Source organism: Syngnathus leptorhynchus, chromosome 19 (assembly GCF_054491065.1).
Source record: "Syngnathus leptorhynchus isolate UIUO chromosome 19, UIUO_Slep, whole genome shotgun sequence".
Classification (NCBI taxonomy): Eukaryota; Metazoa; Chordata; class Actinopteri; order Syngnathiformes; family Syngnathidae; genus Syngnathus; species Syngnathus leptorhynchus.
Window position 1 is genome coordinate 5,320,616 of NC_141213.1, and position 26,551 is coordinate 5,347,166.

At 41.2% G+C, this 26,551-nt stretch overlaps 1 protein-coding gene and 1 long non-coding RNA gene across 4 annotated transcripts in view; one reads left to right on the forward strand and one right to left on the reverse strand.

Moving 5' to 3' along the window:
• Positions 1-775: 775 nt before the first annotated feature.
• LOC147041808 (E3 ubiquitin-protein ligase HECW1-like) lies at positions 776-13,133 on the reverse strand. The gene is made up of 29 exons (XM_085938863.1): positions 13,107-13,133; positions 12,086-12,401; positions 11,811-11,918; positions 11,530-11,624; positions 9,857-9,932; positions 9,561-9,730; positions 8,725-8,867; positions 8,541-8,641; positions 7,220-8,103; positions 6,498-7,071; positions 5,735-5,833; positions 5,323-5,476; positions 5,082-5,191; positions 4,882-4,988; positions 4,624-4,809; positions 4,421-4,555; positions 4,225-4,339; positions 4,034-4,130; positions 3,842-3,925; positions 3,647-3,753; positions 3,351-3,465; positions 3,161-3,274; positions 2,928-3,080; positions 2,746-2,844; positions 2,521-2,650; positions 2,292-2,438; positions 2,102-2,216; positions 1,823-2,021; positions 776-1,721 (listed from the first exon to the last, which is right to left on the reverse strand). The coding sequence occupies exons 1-29, from the start codon at positions 13,131-13,133 to the stop codon at positions 1,610-1,612; spliced, it is 4,872 nt and encodes a 1,623-aa protein (XP_085794989.1). The 3' UTR covers positions 776-1,609.
• Positions 13,134-17,742: 4,609 nt separating this feature from the next.
• The window catches only part of LOC147041809 (uncharacterized), a 127,375-nt gene continuing 118,566 nt past the window's right edge, over positions 17,743-26,551 (forward strand). For all 3 annotated transcript variants that reach the window (XR_015069202.1, XR_015069203.1, XR_015069204.1), the window contains exon 1: positions 17,743-18,071. This is a non-coding gene — a long non-coding RNA (uncharacterized LOC147041809). The remainder of the gene's footprint in view (positions 18,072-26,551) is intronic.

Below are 26,551 nucleotides of genomic sequence, written 5' to 3' on the forward strand. Positions count from 1 at the left end.
AATTGAGATCTAACAAGCTATTGTTGAACAAGTTATGTCGCTACACTACTTTATGATGACGTGAAATTTGTTGAATCGAGGTTGTTTCTCTTGCACAAAAAAATGGCCAAATTTCTTCATAGGACAATGAACTAGAAGAATTGTCACTCTAGCACATACATAGTGACGACCAAAAAGCCCTCATCAGTCCAGAGACGCGACCTACAAAAATGTATTGTTGCTGCACCGCAATCGTCATCAAGATGTCAGTGGAAGACTTAAAGATTAGTTCAAGGTAAGCACTTTGGGTCATGGTCACCTTGAGCAAGAAGGAATTTCAAGTGCCATTGCTATCTTTGTGTTTGTGGACTATTCATTGTCAGGAACAGAAAGATGAAGTAGAAGCTTAAATGGAACACTGATGATAATTGGGGAATCTTTTCATCAAGTTCAGACAGAACATGAGAACCGTCTTGCTCATCTTTGGTGCATATTGAGGTCTTATTTCCTTTTAGGGGCGCGTCTCAGTCCTGGCGTAGGCAAGTTGATGACAATAGAAAGAAATCAATGTCGAACTATTTCTATTTTCATTATTTTCTTTGGGAACAGACCCTCTACTGTAAAATGCTTTTTCGAATTATTAGTCAGTTGACATTGCATAATAAGTGGGGAGAAAATGGCTTTCTAAAATGCTTTGTATATTTGTGGCTTATTTTTCCAGTGATTCAGACCCACTAAAAGTAACTTTTTTTTTCTCCCCCCGCCCCCCCCCCCCATACACGTATTTCCTTTTTTTATTTGGGTCAATTCAAGTGTCATCCTTAATTCTAACTCTAATGCTCAATTCTCTGAATAAATAATCTTCCCTGCTGCTTTTACTGTTACATTAATATATGAAATATTTGATTGAAAACTTGCATTGCTCACTCCAATTCTTGGCTTTGAAATAATTTTACCAAGCAGGTTTTGATATGTTAAATACTACATGTGATTGTTTCTTTGGCGTTCATTTTATGAATCACTGTCCATAGTCATTCCGTGCATTTGTATTTGTAACGTCCAATAAACGACCTGAGCATGTAAACCATTCATTTGTTACTTTAAATTCATACCTCATTTATGAGACAGTCTGTATTTAAACAGATATTCATTGCAATTCTGAATAGCATTTCACTTTTTCATTCAATTAATAAAATTTCAGCATGATCTGTGCCGATTTACATTTCTGAAGTAACCGAACTAAGGATTCATAAAGGAACTGAAAAAAAAGTGGCAAGATGTTAACTGTTAAGTTGTCATCAGTGGTTTTATATATAAGCTATATTTGTTGCTATTAGCATCTGGCTACGTGCATGCTGGCTGCATGTTTTACGATTGATACCATTGTACATCCTCTTAACACTAATGTAGCTCTGGTGTGATGCTGCCCCCGAACGGCCCCTTCCTGTCACAAAGACCCTCAAATGTGAGACTAATACACTGGTACCATAACATTCATTTGACAATATCCACGTGAGCCACATCTTTGCTCAGTCTGCACAATCACACAATCCGCAATGCGTCCGTCGCGCGACGCTTCCGGTCAACGTTCTAAGAACGACCTTTGCCCTCGTCCATTGCTTCGTACGTCTCACTCCAGACCAAATGTGCTGGTTTCCTCCACGGCCGTCAGCAGTTTGTCGTATAACATGGTGTACGAAGGATATGGAGGCAGGTCGAGACGGTTAAAACACGTATGGGCCCTGGAAGAAAGTAAACAGGATCATAAAACAAATTCCAAACATGGCTTCCGACAGATATGAGCATAGAACATGTAATGTTTTTTTTTTTTTTTTTTATCTACCTGGGTAGAGAGGTAACTTTGCCCCACTTCTCGATGCAGAAGCGTCGAAGGCCGTTGGATCCGCGCAAGGCAGCAAAGCCTTCGTACGGCACGCTGGACGTCCCGGTTACAAACTGGAGTAGACGGAGACGCTGCTCATTGTTGAAACGCTCCACAGCAGCCCAAAACCACCTCATCACTATTTGGCCATCATGGTAGCCTAGTGAGTAGAACAGATATTGACTTATGAAGCAATAGTTGGGTGATTAAGAAATGATCTGGTAGAAAACGCTCTCTTACCTCCTCTATACTCTGTATTGCTCCGCCAATCCCCGAGATCAATCTCCACAGTCCCGGCAATAACCAGCTCCAGTTCTCGGGCGTCAAACACCGACACTAGCCTGGAGTCGACCACCTGTGATAGAAAACCACCCAAAAAAAAAAAACAGTTGTCTGTCTACTCTTTTTGATAACGTAAAGCTCAACCAACCTCATAGAAGCCTCTGACAAGCGCTTCTGTCTGTTGCACCACTCCTCTTTCCACCCTCCACTTGGTCATTCGCTCAATGTAATCCTTTTTGTTCTTCTCAGTCACTTGCAGGTTGGAGCCTCCAGACTTCAACTCCCGTTCTGTTACCTAGTAACAAAAACAAAAAAACACCACAATGAACATGATGTATTGAGGACTACGGTTTGTACCTATTTATGTCCACACTCACTTGGCCAAAGACCTCCTCGTTAACAGTGAATGTGAGGTCCAGGATATCTGTGATGTCATTGTCTTTCATCCACTGTAGAGATTGATGGAACTCCTCATCAAGATATTCCAAATCAGAAAGATCTGTTGGACTGGAAGGACAAAGGTTCACCGCAATGACGTAAGTTCCAGTACGGAAGGAAATTGAAACGGTAAGTATCAAGAATTTCTGCTTTATTATGCTCACAGCCTGAGTAGCGCCTTGTAGAAAGGTCTGGTGAAGAAAGCATCTAGAAGGTATTGATGAATCAAAGCCAAACCTAGAATACGCCCACTGAAACGGAACCTGGACACTCACAAAGGACATTTGTAACAGTAAGTCATGTGACCTATTGGAATGAAAATTCGATTTCTTTGCGGACAACTTACCATTCCAGATGGTTCTCCACAAACGCCGACATGGGGCTGATTTGAACAGTGTATGTGTCATTGGCTGAGTATTCAAAAAGACCATAATATGGATTAAACAACTCCTGAGACAAAAGGAAGAAAAACTCTCTGGAGGGTCCGCTGTAATCCAACCTAGACGATGCAGGGAGGAAACCGATTAGTGCTCCCATTTCCCGACTAGAAGAAATCCAACGTTGTGATGGGATCCTCACCCCTCCTCTCCCAGGAAGGTAACGTAAAGTTTGTTCCTCTGTAGCTCTTTGCGGGAATATGCCATCACCTGGTTGAAGGTGCCTTCGAGCAAATGTTCTCGCCTTATCAGTAGTCTGCGAGAATGAGAAGATCATGACAATCACCACCCTAAATGAGATTTACTGCAGTTTGTATCGAACTCAGTCTTACTTAATCTTGCCCGGTCCCTGCCCGTAGCCCTTTGCTTCTAATTTTCTGTAGAAGTTTCTGAGCTTGGCTTCAAAGTCTCTCCGGTAAGGCGCCGGAGCCCTGGCTCTCTGTAAACCTACACAAACCATGACAAAATCAACTGGAGCGATGGCCCGATAGATACTGAAGCCACTAAAACAGCACAGTACAATTGGAGAGATGATTAAATTCATCAAATATAATAATCGATTCGAGAAGCAATTGCTGCAATTGTTACAATTGCACACAAAACATGTTTGATCCATGAATCGACCTACCGGGAGAGTTCTGCGGCGAGTTGCCGGGTGAACAGCGAGGGGAGAAACTAAAACCAGGATGGATTGGGTGAGGCGGAATATACGACATAATCTCCTCTTCAAACAAACTGCAGGGGAAAAAAAAAAGCATCTTTCCCTCTGTTTTCAAGATATCCGAGTAAAAATGTTGGTTTATCGTGCAGTGGAGTTGTTTACCTTAACAGGATGACCAGGTCTGCATCACATGATAGCTTTTCAACACCCTGGGTACCTTCGGACCGAAGGTAATGGATCTTTTCCCTGTTTAAAAAAACAAAAGACACTAGTTTCAATTTTTAAATTGCACGATGTGGAATTTTGGACACCAAAGACTAAAATAATTGAAGTTCCACAAATATTCAAACGTACCTGAGCGCATAGTTTCTGTTCAGGTTGGGTTGCCGCTCCTGCAACATGTCAAAAATGTTCGGCTGCCGAAGGAAAGCCACAATCTTGTCATTGTACGCTAAAGAGAACGGGAGAACGGAAAAGATGGTGAACAGATTAAAAAGCCTTCCGTTGATGTACTTTCGTTCCTCAAAATAGTTAACGGTACTTACATGCAGCGGTGGACTGTTGCGGGTCAACGTGATGCTGGCTTCGTATGGCAGCAACTAGGCTGTTTGCAGGCCTGGACATAAATGAAGCGCCGCGATTCCGAGACACATCAGAAGCCTACAAAAAAAAAAAAAAGTCTGTTCAATCACATTCTGTCTTAATATTAACATTGTCAATTTCGAGAGAATGAAATATTACCTCTCCGGCGCTGTAACTTCGTAGCCTCTGCAAATGTTGCCTGTGGGCGAGGTGGCCCGGTAGTCGGCCGTTCTGAAGAGGGATTCGAGGGTCGATGAAGGTTGTGGCTCGACTGTTGTGATCCACAAAGAAAGACTGCGAGGCAGATGGGAATAAAATCAAATGTCGTCATCCAAACGTCTCCGAGTTTAAGGTGTTCTTACCTTGCCCTGAGGGTCGGTCTTGATCTCCCAACCCCGTGGCAACTCCAGTTGAGTGTCTGCAAATTTGTTGAGGAAGACCACCAGGTCCCGGTTATGTTGGTAGCGCTCAAAGTTTTTGGCATCACGCCGCACCTTCAGGATCATGTGTTTCACGCAGCTGCTGCTGGTGAACATCCGATAGGCTGACTGGGAAAGACGGAGAAAAAAGATTGACGTGGAAATGGAATTTTGACTTGGAGAATGTCGCGTGGCACTCACGTAGTTACTATGCAACATCGTGAAGAATTCCGGATGTGTGACGAACTTAACGGCGGGTGACTGGAGAAGTTGGCTGATCTTCTGGTGACTGACAGGCGATGCTGGACCTCGTGGACACAAAGATAAATCATTTTTAGTAAATGCAACATCGTAGCGTTGTTCAACCGGCGATTAGAAAATGCGAGGGATTAGAAGCTCACCTGTCGCGGTTGGAGGAGCATCTGAGTCGGTCTCAACACTGGGAGTTCGCTCTAACCGCTGACTGCCACCTTCCTCTTCAGTGGCCATGGTTCTCTGGATGCTCTGATACCTAGCAAATAGTAATCAGAGTTGAAAAGCCTGCTCGAAATACGAAAATGTCCAAATTAACCGATTAATGGCCTATTTCACGAAAGATGATCTACATCTTTTGAATTCAGGCTCACACTCCTTGGATCTGACCTCCGGTTGAGCTGCTCCATCTGTTGACTGGATCCTGATCGGGGAATCCCATGACTACACTTGCCACCGTGACTTGGTCTCTGCCAGGTCGTGGTGCGGTTGACGTGGTCGACGTAGAATACTCTGCCGTGGCTGTCTATGCGTGCTTCCCAGTCTGGGCCACGGCAAACAAAATCATTAGCTTGAGATGATATTTACAACTAATTCGTAGTTCTTTGAAAGTAAACAAATGTAACATCTATGCTGATTTCCCTTAGCTCGTCTTTGGATTGGCCCTGAGCAAGCATTGGGGTGAGCATGGTAGGAAGTGGAGGAGGGAGCAATGGCGAGAAACACAAAAGGAATGACATCACTTTGAACACAATAAGGCATGGTGGCATGTGACTCCATAGTAAGATGTGTTGCTGCTTACTTGGAGGTAAGGTTTGGTCAGTGGCAGCAGGAAAATGGTTTAAGTCAAGGCTGGGAAGAAGGACTGGAGGGTGGCCAACGGGAGGTGAGAAGCCTGAGCCTACGGGAGACAGTTGGGAATACGTTACGCCATGACGGCGGGGGCACAAGCTACATTGGTTGGAGCAAGCTTTGCCAATCACCAAATGGCCAACCTAAACATAACATCAAAAAAACGACGCTTAACAAAGGCCCACATTTAACCTCCATCTCCACCATTGCGACATTTTTCATTGTGTGCTTTGAGGGTCGGGTCGCATTGCACGAAAGTAGGCACTCTTGGGTTGTCATGGCGACGGAATAATGAGAGCAAATTTCTGAAGATGATTACACAGTGGGATCTGTTAGAGGATAACACGACACGCGTCAATCCGCCGCGGGTGTCTGGGGTATGAGTGATGCTCCAAATTAGCATAACTTGTTCAGAAATTCTCTTGACCCATTTCATATTTTGAAAGATTTTTTTTCTTGGAAGATGAAACAAGGTACACAATGGTTCTTTGAAAAATTATTTGGAAGGGAAATGGAATGATAGGGGTTAAAATGATTCAAAGATAGGCATGGAGCAAATGTAGACATCCCTAGTGCACCAAAAAAAAAATATGCTTGCACAGATTTTGACTTTTGGATATTGTCCGTTTTTTCAATTTTGCAGACCCTCTGAGGTGGCCTTGCCGCCCCCTTGAGGAGCCTCGTATTCCACCAAAACATTTTCCATCACTTACTAGTGCTGTTGGTGTCCCGTGACTCAGCCCCAGCTGATTCTCCACGTTCCTCTCCCCTGGCCTCTTTCCATCTTCCACTCCTCTCTCCACCGGCCCCGCCCACCTCCTGGCCCTCGGGACAGTTGTTTACGTCCGGTCCCGACTCAAAGGTGCTCTCCTCCTCCTCTTCGTCCTGCGAGGAGAACACTGTGCTGCCGGAGAGCCGGTTGCTGTCCACAGAGGAGAGGCGGGTGTGGCTGCAGATGCGGCCCCTGCCCTCGTGGCCCGAGTTGCTGTAGCATGATGTACTATAGCAAGACGTGCTGTAGCAGGATGTGCTGTAGCAGGAGGTGTCACACAACTCGCATTCATTTTCCCCCCGGGTCCGATGGCTGCTCCCTGTATTGGGTTTCCCAACTGTGCTACTGGAATCCCCCTCCTCACTCTCTAAGTATGAGAGAGAGATCCTTCTGACCGCTGCGTGCACTCCACCTCCTCCGTCACCTTCCAGGAGCTGGTTTAATTCCGAGAGACGTTCAATGGAAAGGCTGCGTGGGATGGAGCGACAGCAACACGGACCTGGACACTCTTCCACCTGAAAGGACATTTTACATGATAGACCAATTCAAAATGTGTAAAAATACAATTCTGAAGCTCCTCCCACAGCACCTCAGTACAGCAGTAATATTATATTTCAATACTACAATATTTCAAGTTGTGTCTGTTCTTCAGACAAGTCCTACCTGAGAGGGTGACTGGGTTATCTCATCTTCATCTTCCTGGCCCTCCTCCTTTGTGTCTTTGGTGTTTTTAAGTGTTGGTGATGTGTTGTCCTGAATTGTGCTGGTGTTCTCTCCTTCTTCCATATCTTCCTCCTCCTGGCTCGGAGCCCGATGCTGTGCCGAGGGGAGACTGTGGAGGAGATGGTGGATGCGGATGTAGTGCGATCGAGGCGTCTCTGGCTCGCCGCACGCTGAGGCGATCACGTTCTCCAGCTCCGACACCGGCAGAGAGCATGGGCGAGTTTTACGCCGGAGAGGACCTTGGGAATTGTAGTTGGAGAAGAGGCAGGGACAGGGACCGTTGCTGCTGTCTCCTCCCGGTGATACTTCAGTTGTTTCCGTAAGTAAATCTTGCAATGTGTCGTTGCAGTCTGTAGTCACCGCGTCGTTATTTGGACTTACTGCTCCGGTACTTTCAATTGGTACATCTGATTGAGCTTTCTTGTCATCTTCTACTGTTATCCCCTCCTCAGCTAGTGTTATATTGTCTTCTCTCTGCGCTTCCTCTTCCTCCTGCGGTGCATCTTCCGATTCCCCCTCCACAAGCGTTCTAACAGTATCTTCGCTCTGTACCTGCGGTTCCTCTCTCACTGTGCTCTCGTCCTCCATAGCGCCTTCTTCGACCTCTCCGGACACGTCGAGGTCCTCGGTCTCACCGGGTTGGGGTTCGGCTGTCGAGGCTAAGGGCGTTGGGGTCTCGGGGTCGGGAGGGGCATCCGTAGGGAGCTCGGCCATATCGTGTCCTACGCTTAATGTGTCATCATCGGGTGCATCGGCGGGATCGTTGGCGTCGGCGCCGACTTCGGGGCAGGCTGATTCTATGACCAGCGAAAGGTCCTCATCATCTGGGAGCAGAGAAGTTAGAATGGGAATATTATGCTTCGGGGCCTCTGACTCCCGAAAGCGAGTACATTTCTGTAAATATTTCATCAACTTTTGCGAGACAACGTGGAAGAAATGACTCTTTGCTGCAATGTAAAGTAGTCGGCGTGAGATGGATGTTTTTGTCTCTCGACTCGACTTGTTTGGTGTCGCAGGAAACGAGCAAACAAAAGACAACACATAGATGTTGGCAATCATGAGGGCTGAGAAAACACTTGTTAAGTGTGGTTACACTCTTGAAGTTTCACGCTGTGGTCTCGATTACTGTCAGTCCACACCACAGCGTGTATTTTCTCATCCCTCAATAGCGCCAACAGTCCATGACAAATAAATCGACGATGAAGCAGAAATGTAAAAATACTTGTTGGCTGATAGGACAAGGCGGAGTGATATAAAGTACCTGGATGAATTGAGGAGGCGAGCTCAAATCGAAATTGTAAGTGTCCACACACATGATCAGTTGGTAGCCTGCGACCCAGAGAGTAACTGACAACGCGGTCTCTGTTGACCAAAAAGAGGAGGTTAAAAAAAAAGAAATATATATATTTTTTTTCTTTAAATATGAATTTTTTTTGTAGTTTTACCCAATGGCATGTTTTTCCAGCAGCCTCTGAACAGGGACAGACAGCTTCCCCAGGAAGCGCTTGATGATTGGCCGACTTTTAGCAAACTTGTCCTTGACTTCGATCTCCAGAACATCAGTGGGTAGCGACAAAAAATTAAATCTCTGCAGGAATAGGAAAAACAAAGAAAAAGCGCATTGTGACATTTTGATCGCTCAGCATTATTGGATTTGAGGGCTACTTGATATGTTTGCGCTCATCGTGTCGAGCGTAATATTAGTTTAGCCCGTCTCGTGGTTTGCTTCGGTTCTTGTGTGGCTTGTGTAGCTGCCAGATGGATGAGTAGAAAATCATGTTGAAAGAGCTCAATGGTAAAAAAGACGAATTAGATGACAGTTTAAAAATGCCTTTTAAATGCCATTGCCTTACTGAAGTCAAGACACATTATGCTGGGAGAGCCACGGTGATATAGGAGGAAAATAGAAAGAAGTGAATAATTTAAAAGTATGAACCGGGGGAAGGAGCAGACGGCTGCATGTGTGTTTGTGTGAGAAGGCTGAGGGACTAACTCAATAAATGAGGATGGGGAGAGGCTGGGAGGAAGAGGATGTGCACTCAAAGTGCTCATCCACGTGTAGCAGGAGTGGTGCGGATGCGAGGAATAAGTGAGGAGATGATTTTATCCCCCCCTGCTCTTTTACACAACTGAATGCTCTGACTTTTCATTCACACACGATTGAAACGCTCAAATTAAAAAAAAACCCGGCTGAAACGCTCCAACTTAAACGTTCACACATACAAGTCTGTTCCTCAACGACTGAGGCCTGAAATGGAAAATTGATGAAGAATATTTCTACCTCTGCACTCCATTGAGGGTTGATTGTGTTGCAGACAACGCCGGAGCGTTTTTCCTGACCGTGGTGTGGCAACGAAGGGAAGATGCTATGCTTTCCAGGCTGAATGGACAGTTTGAGGTACGGGTCGGGATTAAAGAACATTCCTTTCTTCAAACCAACAGCTTGGAGGTCTGCAGTATAAGGTCAGTGGAGCATAAGAGAGAGCAAGAATACCCCAAACATTTTGTGGACGTTAGGAGAGAAAATCTCAGGATCAAGTGAATGCGAGTGTTAAGAGGTAGACGTTCATTTCCTACCTGACAGTGAAAAGTTAATGAGTCTCCTGTTGCCCCGTCCTTGGTTGACCTCAGGACTTACCACTGGCTTTAAAACCTATAGAAGCAAAAAAAAATAAAAATATGTTGTCATATCAATAACAAAATATTTCTCACCATATTGAAGTAACAGAACTGTAGAAGTTAGAAGGAACGTTAAGAATTGATGTTATCGCAATGTGGCAGTGAGTCAGACTTGTTCAATTTTTTATTCCCAAAGCTGAATAGGCTGTATGCATTTTGAAGGCTTATGCAACTGTCTGAAAGCAAAAAAAACAAAAACAAAAAAATACACAGAAACAGCAGTGAAAACAAAAGGATTACAAAAAGACAGATGTTTGGAGCAAGCCAGTCTAATGAGATGCTAATCTTTTTTGGCTACCAGAGCCCGAAAGAAAAGCGCCAGCGCAGATGTCCTCTATTTATTTCACTGCAGCTTGAATATCAATGTCCTGGTTCTGGTATTTCCCCCCATTTCTGATGCTTTTAGGATAGAGAAACTGAGCTAAAAGCACTATGTCAAGCGTAAATATTAAGCTTTACCCAAGCTATCCAGCAGAGCCTCATCCTTTTTGTGCCGCTCCTTTCACGATGACCTGGAGGTAACAGTCCCAGCTGTAGACACATGCAGTCCATCACATACTCCAATCTGACCAGATTGAATGTGATCCACCTCTCTCCAGTCCACCTAGACTGGACTGTCCTCTGTTATCTTGACTCCACCCTCCTTTGCTCCTTCCTATCTGTGGTTATTTTTATTCCTTTGTGCTGAAGAAGCGAGTATAGATCAAGTTCTCATTTCATCAGCATTTCCAAAGTGCCCCAGGCAGCAGATTGAAAAGGCACACATGGAAATACAATCTCTTCTCGCACTACAGGCTCTGACTGATTAACACTAGACTTACTTTTGTCACATCATTTAAGAATGTTCCTCTGACCTCCATGACGCATTTCTCAACTTTTGGCCCATATCAGAAATTGTGCATGAATCGAATGCAATCGGAATCAAAAGTGCTCATGATGTGCTACGGCCCACACGAGACCCGCGCACTGACAGAAAGACTTCAAAATTGAAGTGAGTAGGTCTGATCGTATGCTTGATGCAGATGGATTTAGTGAGCCTCCAAGTCAGATTCAACCAGATGATAAAAAGAGGCCAGTGTATAAAATCGATGCAACATTTGGAGATCTAGCTCACAGCAAAGGCTAGTAAAAAAAAAAAAGACAGCAAAACACTCGTAGAATAATCATTTCTTCAGTGACGTTTCTGTCAACTCCATTTTAACAGCTAATTCTTTTCGTGTGCAAGTGAGGCCAATCAGCAAAGACAGACTCGGGAAGCTTCCAAAGGTTAAACACATTCCCTCGGGTCTCAGCACCACACACAGAGCAAGCAATGCGATTAGCTGTTGAAGCGACAAGGACGTGATCTTTCACCGGCAAATACTTCCAGCTGTGCCCAAGAAGTTTTTTTTGGAGGAAAAAGCTGGAGGCACAACTGTCACAAGTTAAACCCAGCAGCGGTGGATGAGTGTTTTTTTCCCATCTGCTTCTTTCGTTATCAGTTGTGTGCACAGATGATTAAAAAAATGCAAGCGTAGCATAAATCTGGAAATGCAGAATTTAATCAAGCTATGATTTCAAGTCATACTCACAGGCACTGGTGCCTTTTTGATGGTTAGGCTGGGTGTGGTTGCCCTCAGTGCTCCAGTGACGCCATGGTAGTACTTGAAGCAGACCAGTGTTTCAGCTGAAATTCAAATTACATTTGGAGTGAAACATTTTCCATGTTGTAAAAATATAAAGCTGTGCAAATACATTTCAGCAAAGTGGAAAATCTCAAATATCTTTGACTAAATAGGCTTTAGTGTAAATGCTATCTAAAATCTAAAAATCTAATCTAAATTACCAGAAAACTGCTTACAAAGAAACTTACAGTCACTGAAGTGAGAGCTGCAGTCAACTTTCCAAACAATTTGTCCTTTATGCGATCCATTGATGCCTCGGTTCTTATAATCCAGAAAGTTCTCAGATAAAGGCTCATCTAGAAAAAAAGAGAAATGAAAGATTTCAATCTACCTCTTGACATTTTATTCTATTGTCTCCTTTAGGTGTTCTTGTTACGAAACAAGCTTTGCTCGCTTTAAGGCAAAACACAAATGTCACTAAATAATGAAGGCTGACAACCAGAACATTCTGGCACTCACTTACCCACGAGATACATTCCGATCCAGTCCCCAGCATCTACTTCCTCCTTGATGTCCCATGCGATCACTAAGTCTTCCGACTGGCCTACGGTGTAGTGAGAAGCGCTTACGGTGAGGGTGGAGCGAGTGTCCGGGGAGACCAGATCGGTGTCGCTGGTTGACCGTGGCAACCCTAACACAAAGGCTTCCTGGTTCAGAGCGTTGACAGCGTAGGAGTCAGGGCCGTAGCTGTGACGATCCTTACAGCGCTGGCGGCTCTGGTTGCTGCGGGTCGGTGAAGCCATAGCCGCCAGGCCAAAAAGGCGATTCTGGTACAGGTTCTGCAAACGCACAGCAAAACAGATAACATCACTTTAGAATAGTGATTCCTGTTTTATACAATGATGCTAAAGTCAAAATACTACATATTGGACTTTATCAACCATCAATTAACGTCATTTCTGGACAATAAACCGTACCCGAATAGAAACCGCACCAGCTAAAATTGGAAAAAAACCATCCAGTTTTGTTCATATATAAAAATCGTACTGGACTATAAACCGTATGTGGTTTAATGTTTCATTTCCATATATAAGAGAATATGCACAAATCATGAAAAATCCGTAGATGAGCCGCTTGTGCAAAAAGTAGCGGCTTATATTCTGGAAAATACGGCAATTCCGAGAAACGACCCATGCAATCGTTGTCTTTCTTCAACATGGACACTGTGGCTACATTGTAGTCGTAATAAAGGAAGACAATTTTCCATCCTAGGATCTCATATCATGGAATGCTCCAGTTAGAAAGGAGCCTAAGGGCATGGCTCAGCCAGCCTTGACGGGTCAGTCGAAATGCTGAAGCGCTTTGAGCGTGCAGTTGGTGAAAGAGAGGCAAGGTTATCAGCACACCAAGCAAAAATCCCTGCTTTTGCTGTTGTGCATTTGAGGACAAGGCAGCATGAATATGGATTTTGTGATGTACTATATGATGGTAAGCAGGCAAATGAAGGAAGAGGTGGTATGGGGGGGGGGGGGTTGCACACTGACCTTGATACTACAGAGCTGCATCAGCATAATGACCAGTCAACCCAAAGCAGACCAAAACCTGAGGGAAGCGTGAGGAGGAGAGGGGGTGCTCTGTTACGAACCACAAAACACAGAGAAGCAGAGGCAGCGAATCAAGCAGGTGTACGTACATCCCCAAAAAGTTTGGTGAGACAAGGGAAAACCGTCAAAGTCAGACATCATATTTGACTTGATGAAAAGAGACTTTACAGTGCACTGACATGTATTTGCTATTTATCTTTCTCGAAGTCACAAGCGTCCATCAAAAGCAAAAGCCGCAGACGGTGCCGCCCACTTAGTTTGGAAGGAGATGGACTTTAACGTCAGGAGCCACTTGCCATTACTCTGATTTATGGCGCCAACTGCCTACAACCTTGGATAATGACTGTTATGTTTTGAGCTGAGGATACTAATTGCATTGAGTCAAGTCGGAGCGATTCACACGATTCAAAATGTGGTGCTGCTGCTTGATGTTGATATTTTCTGGAGGCAAGTATGTTCTTATAAGCGTAGAGCTGACGTTCCAAATTTTCTGCCTGAACGATACTCAATCACAGCAAATTGTAGCACGGACGGGTCACGATAAATAAAAGACTTCCTTATCCATTCGGGTTCAAATCCCCAGAGTTCTCATTAGTCTTTTAGTATCACATTATACAGAGTGGCACAGCTAGTTACACTCGTGCAAATGTTGCAGTCTAAGGGGAAATAGTCAGTTGTTCTTTCTTGTTCGGGAAATTCCCAAGATAAACTCGTATAATTGCCTCGGAGATGACATAATTATTCGTTGAGCACACATGCAGAGTTCAGTATAGGAGACAGGAAAGCATGCAGGAAATGAAATTATCTCCTACAGAAGCTCAATAATTACTCATTGTTTACAGTAAAGGTTGTCAGCCAATCATTGCAATCCATATGAGGCTCCATTTCACGCTTTACGATCCATTTTGAAACGATGGTAACACGATTAGTCATGTGATCCACAAATTCAATGAAGAATTTGTCATATTGTCACATATTATTTAAATACAGCACTCCGGTGACTCTTTAACCTCGACTACTATAAGTTAACCATGTATGAAAGGCCCGACTAATGGAGGAAGGTTAGCCATCCTTCAGTGGTATTGTGTCCCATTTGTTGTGCTTCTCAGCACACAGTGGGGAAATAAAAAAGTCCCTTTCTTGGTTGAAAGCTGACTTTTGTCAAGACATAAAAGCTCATAGCCTCCAGTCAGAAATGAAACCTCAAGACATAGCTGGATACATTTATGAAACAACTGTTGTTGCATATAAAGTGCAATCTGCCGCAGCATCTTTCTTTCTGCTGTAAATGGCCTTATTCTTACAGTGCTCTGTCTTTTCACTTTTTTGAGAAGGCTAAGAGGAGGAATTAACGAGCAAATTCAGCATAATTATTCATGTTTGATCATCCGGAAGTAAAAGGATGTGATATGACAGAATTCCTTTGCAAAGAAAAAAAAAAAAAAAAAGAATTACTGAAAGACTGAGGTGTTATTTCTGATCACTTTCTATGACACCAATTATGAATTTTTTTATTCAAGAGCATTAAAGAGTGTTTTGGGGTCACGCGTTTCTCTAATATTTAAGAGGATTTTGAAAATGGGGAATCCCCAAACAAAGGAGGGGGAAATCCAAATTATACAGTACTAGTACAGTATTACCAAAAACTACAGTTTGCCTATAAACAAATCTTTAAAATCCACCCTAACCCTACAATATAAATTTATTGATATAGTGCATTTTACAACAGAAACAATTGAATTGTTTGACTCAACAGAAATGACATCATATATATATATATATATATATATATATATATATATATATATATATATATATATATATATATATATATATATATATATATATATATATATATATATATATATATATATATATAAATTGATCTTAGCCCTCGCTGGGCTGAAAACTGACATTAATTTCATTAAAAGAGATATTAATGAAATTGTTCTTAACACATTGGAGCTACTCGTGCAATGTTTTGAATGCAATGAAAGATGCGAGCTAACGGGCGCTGTTGTGGGCCGCTGCTGTTTCAGGCTGCATCGTTGCACTGCAACAATGGTGACTGACGATCGACCTACCTGGGATAAAATAACCTGAGAGTGGATCATTCTCCAGATGTAAAAAACGAAACTGGTACACGCCGACTACTTTCCATCGAGCTCCATTTCATTGAGAACAGGTAAAAAAACAGAGATGCGGCACAAGGATGGAGGGATGATGACAAACACGAGAGGCTGGAGTCACATCCTTTCCTCTTTCTCTGGACCAAAGTAAAGCTTGATGAAGTGAGAAGTTCGTTTCCGGTTATAGAAATGACTTCAACGTCACATATGGAGAATCCTACTTAATATTGTTCAGGAATTCTAAAGAAAATAGAAAACTGTCAACATTTTTCGTATGTAATAAATATATATTTAAAGTAAAGAACAAACACATCGAGAACGATTGGACCTGGAGAGACCAATTGCTTTTATTTTGAAATATTTTCGAAGACTGTCGATGCATTAGTGTCACTTGATACATGGGGTAGCGCGAGTGAGATGCCTCACAGCCAATCAGGAAACGCCCCTTCCCGACGCTTCCTCTCGTAATCCTCTCCCAAAATATACAAAGACAAAAACTACAACGACGTACTACTACAGTAATAATATTAATAATAATAATAATAATAATAATAATAATAATAATAATAATAATAATAATAATAATGAGAAAAAGATGAAGATTTATTGTTGTATCATATACAATATTCGTTTTCCTAATATTAGGTAGAAGTATGTTTTCAATAAAATATCAGCGCTTTTTATTATTATAGTGGCAGGTGGTGTTAGGTCCGTGTCGTTTTTGGTCATTGTTTTGGTCAATTACGTTTGGAAGCAGATATTATAAATTGGAGAAAATATTCTCGCGATTGATATGAAATCAATTCATCCCTGCATGGTGAAGTCATCGGTTGGTCGGGGGGAGCGTGTGGTGCAAAGACAGATGGGACATTAACGCCATCTCGTGGTCAGTTAGTGGACAGGCGTCATGACAACCTCAGAGAATTCTAAACAAATATTTTTTGTTGTAGAAATAAAAATAAAAAATCAAACTGTTGTTAGACTTTTACCTAAAATCAAATAGCCAATTTTTCTATTTTTAATATCAAAGTCAAAGTCTGCTTTATTGTCAATTTCTTCAAATGCCAAGACAATTATATTATCAGCTGACAACCAAACTAACTGTACATTGTTCTCAGCATGACAGCTGCACAATATTTATATTTTATTTGAAATAGCATCTGTCTTGTTTCAGTTATTATATTGTGAAGGGAATTGCAATGCAATAAAACTTGATAGTGGGTTTTGCAATTTTTGTGTGGGTGGAATTTTGATTGAAGGGGAAAAGAGAAATTGCTTCAGTGAATGTAAATGAGCATACCCGACATTTACATCTTCCAAGGTTGGCTGCACTTGTGGTCCCCTGATAACCACCTGTCTGACTGTCTTTCCACTCTGTCAAATGATCTTCTATTCCCTTTCAATGCTCTTATTTCCACTCTCTCTTTTCTATCTCTTCCTGACCACCATCTCCTTGTCCTTCTACTTCTTATGAGTACCTTCCCCCCCCATCAAAATAAAATTCGAATCATAGAGGCACAAGGTACAACTACTAGAGCCTGAGGTTACAGAACAAATAAGCTCGGCTATTTCCTCCATAATAAACAGGAGTTCCTTGTGTATATATTGTTTCTTTTTCTAAACTTAACATTGACTACAAGGAGTGAATGAGTTGCACAACGACTGCAGCATCCAGTCTTTTGTCTGTGTTTTGGTGTACAGCAGATCTCAAGGCTCTGAATTGCCTTTTTGCGAGTTGCAAAAAGTTCCCTTTCAAGTACTGATACCAGTGTGCCTGCCGAGTTTGCAAAGCAGACTACTAAAGTAGAGACCTCATTCAAAACGCACATACATTTTGAATTTGCAGTCCCACTTAGGGGAGTCTCTCACTGTATTCAAGTCGGCATTCTGTGTTATTTCTAGCCGTGTGTTTTCTCAGAATCATCTGAATCTTTTAAAATCGTACATTTTAAATGGCTAAATCCCTTTAGAGTCTAGAAACTCCACTGTTTCCGATATCTCTTTCTGCTGCTTTTGTATCACAAAGCCTCCTTAAAACTATGATCCAAAATAAACCCCACGCAGAGTAATAAACAATCTGGAACCATAAAATACAGTATAAGCACAAATTTCCGCAATCTAGTGGGCTGGTGTATTGTGTGACATTGCCTCACAAATTGTGACATATGTCAGGGGAGGATGGTGAGGCTTTGCCTCATGACAAGTTTAAAAAAAAAAAAGAATAATATAAAATGAAGATTAATATTTGTCCACCAGATCTAAACGAATGACTAATTTTGATTTTTTTGTTGTTGTTGTCAAAATAGCTGAAATTGCTTATTTCCTGTTCAAATACAAAGGCAAAACGCTTTGTTTTGCTGGTGGGACATAAAACTGCAGGCACAGCTTGAGGCAAATATTACTCTGCTGCACTGAAGGGGGGCGTACAAGAGCCAACAGGTAATTAATGCTGCCCCATTTGTTTGCTGTCAAGGTGGACGAGACAACGCCTGTCACAAACAAAGCACAGATCTCTGTCATTTTGCATTCAGTAGCTCCAAGTAAAGTGGCCTTTTGCTGATTTGATGTGATGATAGGCAAGCTCCTGCAGTAACTTTGTATGTCTTCAGAGTGTTGGAGAAAAGTTAGTAAAACACATGACGCCATCAGAGCTTCATGGGGTGCAGTCCAAAATGAAATAAAAGGTGCATCAACTAAAGGAAAATAAGGAGGACCTTCACAACAAAGTGACAAAGCCTTTTGTGATGAAGGATAAGCGCATGGACTACAATTACAGGTAAGTGTTTGTGCACGCGCACGCGTGCTCGCGTAGAATGCTGATAAGAACTAACCAGCAGTAGGGCTTGGCAGCATCAATTCATTTTTTTATGAGTGTTTTCTCCAAATTTGAATAAGATCCCCCTACCCCAACCAAAGTTACAGGGTGGTACTAATTCTAAAAGCAGCCCTGTTCCATTAAAACAACCCTCCCTGTACCCTTTTTGGGTAATCTTATAAATCTGACTTTTAAGAAATCGGTGCCTCACCAACCATATAAGTCACTGTGTAGTTAAAAAGTGTTGCAGTGGGAAGACAAGCACTGTTGCATTCCATGCCACCTGTAGAGGGCAGTGTTGTCATTCTGTCTTCACGCCTGTCATTGCATTTTTGCCCCGCCCCTAGTTTTGAAGCTTTGAGAAGCCTTGCTGTGTGCGCTCTGGAGCATCATGTCGTTCTATCTATCTGCTTTTGTCATACCAGTGCGGAATCGTGTATTTACATAAGGGGGATGGATAGATGTGTGTGCGTGCGTGCTTTCGACTTGTCTTTGCTGGCCAGCAGCAGCAGCAGGATTGTAACTCTTGCTATCCTCATTCCTCTATATTGATCTGGCACTACCCCCCCCCCCCCCCCCCCAATATATTTAGGTAGTGAATAGGATCAAACAAGGCTTTCTACTTCTGAAACATTTTTGTTATGTGTTTTCACCCTGTGGGCTATATGCTGGTTGTTTGTTCCACTTTGAATTTCTTTCTTTTTCATGCCAATGAAGTCAAACTTTCCCAAAAATGTTTTTTTTTTTTTAATGTTGTAATTTTCAACTTAATGTCAGCTCTTTAAACATATCAATAATGTTTTATTTTTCATTGCTGGACAAGCTGTGAATAAGGATGGATGGATGTTATGTACAATCTCTCGACCAAACACTTGGAAATTAAATCTATATTTTGGCGAAAGGAGTGCTTCTTCCAGATGACATCATTTATCGATGTTTGGACAAAAGGGAGCAATGTGTAATATCATATAATATTTATGGTTCCACAAAAATGTGCTAAACAGCTTACTGCTCTCCAATGAACAAAATGAATGACGCAATTTTGATTTGAAGAAGTAAAGCTATCCTCTGTTGACCATGGAGAAGACTTTCGTTTTATTTTAAGAAATGGAAGCTCCCTCCGGTTGCTGCAGTTGTACCGCTAATTTATCATTGCATATTTTTTTTAACAACTTGTTTCACAACCAGCTTTTTCTTCAAAGATACTGTCATTTGTAAACTTTATGCAATAAAATACCGTGAAGAGTTTTACAAGCCGATAGGTTGCGCATCAAATCAAATCAAATCAAATCAAACGAGGCCTTAAATGTCTCACTGACAATACTGACGCTGATGGCACTTGATTGAACCCTTTGTCCCTTCCAGCCCCTGCCACGATTACTAGAACAAATGAAGCTTAATAAAAGTTCAGCTACTAAGACCATCTCCTTGTGAATGGCCTCAAAGTCACAGCCCAGTTTTTCCACTTTCTCTGCCACGGTCCATTAGGTTAGTCACATGCATTCCAATCACACTCTAACGTGGTGCCCTTTCAAGCCAATTACTTTTACGCTGTCACATTTATGTGTTAGCTCTCACTTTGCTGCTGTTAAACCATCATGACAGTGTTGTGAAAACAGTGACCCTCCTCCGCCCACACACCACCTCGACAGCAGTTCCCAAGTCGTTAAAAGCTACGGATTGGTTGGTTGTGCTCTTATGTAAACAATGCTGCACTGAGTTCCAGTGGATGAAGTCCCACTTGCAGTTTCAGCTTGGTCAAAGTGTCAAATGTTATAAAACCCGAATGAGAACTAAATCGAATGGGCATAATAAAGTGATGAGATGGTTGAGTATTCTCCTGATTGACTTGTGTAATCACGTCTTAAAGCAATCGAGGCACTACTTTGCGTTTTTTTTTTTACTTAATAGTTGTAATATGTGTGCCAGAGCGTGTTGAGTGGTTTGCTTATATGCGTTGCTGCTCCATGTGTGTTCAAGTAGCAGTTCATTAAAATGACCACATTTCTTTTAGCCCCTCTGTGGTATATGTATAATGATGGCAGACTTTCATTAGGATATTGGTTTGTTGGACAATGCTTAATTCTCAGCTAATGTATCTGTTTTACAGTGAACTTGAAGAACTATTTTTCCTACCTTGAAGGAAAGGGGAAAAAATGATTTGGTAAATTTTTTATATGGTCTCACCATATTAGGTTTTTCTACCTGCGGGTAGGTTTGGAACATATCCGCTGTGATAAATGGGGTTTACTGTATATATATCAGCTATAGGAAGTTGAGCTTCTATGACATCATGGAATTTCTCAGCTCAGTCCAACACTGGCAGCTGTGTAGAACACTGAGAAATATGTCAGTGGGGATTCTGTGTAGGGGTAACTTAAAAAAACAACAACTTCAGGTACATTTGGGATAAGAAGTAACACAATGCAAAAAAATTGAACATTTCTAATGAATTGAAGTGATCATGGGTCATGAGAAAGTTTAATTTTAAGAAGTAGCCACAGGCAAATTACATTTTATATTTAAATCTTAAATTAATGATATTTTTCCAGTGTTCAAGGTATTTGAATTATTCTTTTCAATTGTATTGATTAAATATGTAAGCACATTAAACACTTTATTCAATTATGCATTATACATTTTATTTCCTCGGTACTTATTCTGTGAAACGGTCCATACGTATGTAGAAATAATTTTCTTATCTTCGTTTGTCTCTTTTGATTGAAAGCAGAAATAAACCTGCTACAATTGATATGTTTGGTACGATAAAGCTCAACAGAAAAGACGACATTTAGAAAAACACACATTTGACCAGTTCTTTGCCTTTATTGCTGTGCATTAAACTCTTGTCAAAAATGTCCCCTTAAAAAACATTTCAGCTCAATTTATAAAACCAGACAACATAGCCACAATTTTTTACACATCATTTCTTACATCAAAAGTGAGCACTAAGAAATCAGAAAACTAATATTCATGTCCAGGTGCAACTACACACTCACAACAACACCCGAAATGTGAAAATAGGATAGTTGCTCTTTCTATGCCCAGGCTGGAACATCTCGGAAAAGGTGGAAAGGATGTTGAAAATGACATGACACTTGGGGCCATAAGCCTGCTGGGTCATTGAGTCATTTGCCACGAGTGAGAATTTTACAAGCTACAATACCTTTAAAAATAGATCTTCTGAAAGCCGGGAGCTGAAAAAACGATTCCATAAAAATATCAAATCAAATAAAAGTGCAGATGATAGTACAAGGATACATTTTTTTCATTTTAATTGCATTCTTAAAACTCTTACCGAGATTCCAAAGCAAAATACTTCTTCGTACATGAGATACTTATATGAAACAAAATTCTGAGCAGATCCCCAAGCACTTGGCCTGCTGTATTTTTAACAAGCCCGCATGTCGGTAAGAGGACATAATCCTCTGTGAGGAGGGCACCGGGCTATACTTCCTGGCGATCTCTTCCACTATTTTTGATCCCTGCCAAGTGAAAGTTCGTTTTAAAGCTGGAAAATGTCTTGCACTCTGTTCTCTTGCCAAACATTCCAGAATATTATTCTGCTGCACAGTTACATCATTGTACTGATACAACTGATCATGTGATTGAAATGAACAGATGAGTTGAATTTAGTTTTTCTTTTAAGAGCGACTCGAAACTTCCGAAAGCAAGCGTTATTTTTTTTTGCCCTCGCAAACCAGCCGCACTTGTGCATTTCAGATTCTCCTTCATCCACACATCAAATGAGCGGAAAGCCAGCCAGTCACACTTGCAGAATCGAGACGTGATGTATAATTGAACAGTGAAAAGGTACGAGTGGTTAGGAACATACATGAGGAATTATATCACAGGTATTATGATCCAGAAATCAAAAGAGATTTTGGATGTATTGTTTTCAAATGCGTTTTCCCATACGAGCATTTAACTTTTGAAAATGTTTGGCCAACCCTCATGATGTTAAATGTGATGATGATTTATTTTTAATTGATATAATTGAATAATAATAATGCTTATGATTAGTTCAGTGTTAGGATCTTCATGTTTGATTGTTGTAAGTCAAGCGGTGATTTTTGTGTGAACTACTTTTTGCAATGATATGCTTAAGTTATTATTTTTTAAAATGGGTTCATTATATTGCTGTCTGTCACCAATTTGATAGTTAATGGCATCAGTGTGTTGTCACCGATATGGCAATTTTAGTTTGATAAAACGACTCAATGAGCGAGACTCTCCTCAGACATGAATCGGGCGCTGTTATCAGACATGACAAATGTGTTATCACACAACACAAGAGGCTCGGGAATGCTTCATCATTCACTACGCACTCAACCCCTGCATGTAGTTGCACTCATTGAAAATTAATTTGCCTCGGCTTTGCCATCATAACCGTCAAAGGCACGTTTACAGGGCTACTGACATAATTATAGCACTTGCAAAGGACACGTCATATCCACTCTCACAGCCTGTCAGAATTATACCAATGGGTGAACCGGCAACAAATTGCAAGGAGCGTCTCGAACTGATGTTAAACAAGGAGAATATATATATATATTTAATTAATTTTATTCAATGTACGTGACAATGATATATAAACTTTAAAGCAGAATACTTCAAACACTGATGTTCTTGACAAAAAAATTGAAAGTCTAACAATGCTTGTGCCTTTTCAGACTATAAAGAAGGAACAAAAGAGCAAAAATCTCTTTTTAATGTCATGCTTGAAATACTTCAATACATTTCAGTGCAATATTGGTACAGAGGGGCGTAATATATTAAATGTCTTCCTGAAACTCAAAGTTCGGTGGGTGCTGTTTGAAAGTTTAAAATCGATTTAACGCCAAAGCTAATATCGTCTGCCATACAGTATTTTGTAGGATGGCGTCATCAACGTGTTCAAGCAAACAAAACATTCCCAGTTTGCAAAAATAAACACAACTTTAAAAATAGTTTGGTATCTCGCGAGTGAACCCGTGTTTGTATTCCCACTCGGGTTGACTTCATTGTCTTCCGTCACAATGATTGTCATCATTGTTTGATGAATACAGATTAGATGATGAATGGACTTGGAATGAAAAAGGGTTTGAATGTTCAAGATGAACAGACACGCTTCATTAAAAGAAAGTGCAGGCAAACCGGATGGAGAGACACCAGCTCCCAAATAGGGATTGCTCATTTAATCAGCAAAGCAGAACGAAAGCTTCTGAGAGGAAGCAGTTGATTGAGTTGAAGTTGAACTTAATCAAAGAGATTGTATTTATCAGATACTGCACAGTATAACCAACCAGATTAACCCCTGATTTCTTCTTTTTTTTTTTTTTTATCAAGTTCATCGTTGCATTAGAATAAAAGCTACACATTTGATCACATGTCACACTATAAATGTCAAGGGGCTGCTAAACAGTCCAACTTGCCACACTTGTATAACAGAAATCGAGTGAGCTAATTGAAGACTGACATGCATAAATTTGCACATTAAAATCAGAATAATCACACTTGTGTTGAAATCATGTGGAAGGAAACCCTATCTATTTTTATATGGGGGGCAAAATTTGGAATGAGGACATCTCGTGTTTTTTTTGCAGCTCGGCATCAAGTGTCTGTCGACTTAAGAATTCTGTCCCTAGTGTTTGGATATTTGCCCATGGCCCAATTTATCAGTCACTGGTTGTTTTTACTACAAGCTGCTGACACCTAACTTGAGATCAAATGACGGCCTATTGCTTCTAATTCTGAAACCTTGACTGGGTGTTTTCCATCTATTGACCATAACAGATCAATTTGACAAAACGTTAAATGATGCCCTCGCTGCCTTTGCCCTTGAAGACTTTTTACTCATGAAAATTCACTTGAGTTTTTAGAGAAATGGAAGGGCACTTAAGATGGTTGCGAGGATCCCCCGAGGAGGGCCCCAGGCAAGGAATGGAGGGCATGTTAAACCACAATCAGTCAGGGTTCCATTTGTAGTTTTTCTTTTCAGAAGAAAATGTTTTTTTTAGTCTCTCCCTTGTGTCAGACGAAGTAACTTGAATCAATTGGGAGGTTTTAACTGAAAATTTGACTCATCTTTTTTTTTTTTTAATTAATAAATCAGAAACTTTATGCACTTGTGTAATAGTCTTCACAAAAAAAAACAGCTGCAGTCAATCTTAACCACCAAATCATTAAGACAGCTATACATTGCCATGAAAACGTTACAAAGAAATGTATGGAAACAAATTCGCCCCCCCCCCCCAAAAAATCAATATCCATAAACGCAATTGCTGGTGAGGAGCACAAAAGTTTCTGTTCAATACAATCATCCATTTCTTGAGCAGCAAAGAAGCTCCGACTATTATTTGCGCTTTCTTTGTATGGAGGTAGAACTCTTCAACATTTCAAACACTGCAGAATACAAAAAACATGTCAATAAAAAAAGCGTCTCAACAGAGTATGTAAACAACAAATCTTTTGTTGAATGGAAATGAAGCTTCAAATTTGCTTCATGAAAGAAAACAGGCAAAAGATACAACTGGTTCATGAAGCAAATTTGAAGCTTCATTTTCCCATGACAGAAGATTGGCCCAATGCTATAATTCACTAAATTAGTTTGATAATTATTATGAATTGATTACAAATATAACTTTGTTCATCTAGCTGTCTTCTTTGTATAGTGACAATGAACTCAAGGCTTCACAAATACATCCAAAACTCGATTGACTGCATTTCCTCTGATCGATAAACAGTCTATGGAATGTCTCTCAAGTCCAACCTGTCTACAGGGAATAGAACCGATAAAGTTTCAAGTTGCTCCGCACACCCTCTATTGAAATAAGTGCCATTATGCTGACACCAGTTTAAAGAAGGACACGTAAGTGGCCCTTTGAGATAGAGCTGGTGTTTGGACACACTATCAGCAAATTAGATGAGGAGCTGTTGATGTGGAAAAAAAAGACCAACCTAGTCATTTACAGGTGGGGAGGAGTGCTTAAAGAACAGATGGATTTTAAGTCCAGTTGCTACGGGCAAGGTCAAACGTAGTCGTGGAGTAACAACTATGTACGGTAGGTAATTGCATTTAGCATGGAGTTGGAAAAAAACTTGCTGATCTCAACTTTTCAAGCTGTATTTTAGCTCCACACCAAAACATCATTCTTAACATCCCTTACATTATATCATAACCCTCAAAAAGCTGCTCAACCTGTGGGGTTTAGCACTTTGCTCCCCATAAAGCTGTCACAAAGCTGTGGGATGTCTTCTTCCCTCATCATTTCTTGAGTAGCTTTCTCCGCACTCCTTTTTCCCTGGGTGTAAATCTTTTATATTGACTCGGCTCACTAACTTTTAGGCCCCGTCTAACGTTCTTGGAGAGGCTGAGGTCTGTCTGTAGTTGTTGACAGCGCTTTTTTTTTTTTTTTCCAAAAGCGATAGTTCAGGATTTTTTTTTTTTATATGGTTTCTACTTTGCACAACAGCTCAAGAAAGAGCATCTTTGATGCTTGGCCATTTGTTCTGAACTGTTAGGCGTAAAAAGTGTATTTTGGGGGATTTGTGAGAAGTAAGCAAAACCCATTCAACGCTGCATCATAGCCTAAGGCTTTGCCCATGGCTCGTATAGGAGGAGGGGGCTTTAACCTCATGAGTCTCAATAACATCCTCACGGTATTCACGACGATGAGAACAATTATTTGGCTAAAAACTGTCCTTCCCATTTAGCAACACAGTCTTTGTAAACATGTTCAGGACAATTCAAAACAGGCAAGGATGTTGGTGAATTGTCATCCCATGACCCGCCCGAGCTATGGAACGTTTATGATCGGCTCACATTTTCAGGGTCTTCTTGAGAGGTTCAAGCGACTCAACAAGGCCACACTCGGAGTTACGGTTCTCTGAGTTTTTCCTCTTACAATACAAAAACAATGGCACAGCTTTGTAATCCAAGTTTAACAGTAACACTTAACAGCATTTTCGCCGTCGTTAAACACTGAGTGGTGTCTTAATGAAAAGCCTTATTGGCATTGAACGTCCCTCGTAATAAGCATATATTTATCAATTATTCTTGGAAATGTGAAATAACATTTTTGAAGCGTGTTCATTTTACAGTGTGCATTTTCAGCCAATTGTGCACAGTGCTTGTTAGGGTGATTAGATGCCCGCTTCATGGAAGTGAGAAATACAAGAAATGGAGGATAAGTGAGTGTTGCCACATTGCTGAGTTCCAAATGCACTGCAGACATGAATTTCACAAATGGAATCGCTCGCTTCGGTGCAGAACAGTCTGACGTCTTTTAAAGACGCGTCTAGGTCAGGTCACATGTCTCACTTGCAAGCGGTTTCATTGCATTCATTAAAATGTTTAATCCCATTTTAGTTTCACTTTTTTTTCCTCTCCAATTTCCTCTTTTTAATTTATAACGCATCCTCCTCAATGTGCCAGCGTCGGGGTTTATTTGGCCACCTTG

Coding starts and splice junctions, on each gene's coding strand:
- LOC147041808 (XM_085938863.1), bottom strand. CDS start 13,133: ATGCTGATGCAGCTCTGTAGTATCAAG. Junction 8,868..9,560: donor ACCCTCAATGGAGTGCAGAG/GTAGAAATATTC, acceptor CTATTCCTGCAG/AGATTTAATTTTTTGTCGCT. Junction 5,477..5,734: donor TGACCAAACCTTACCTCCAA/GTAAGCAGCAAC, acceptor GCCGTGGCCCAG/ACTGGGAAGCACGCATAGAC.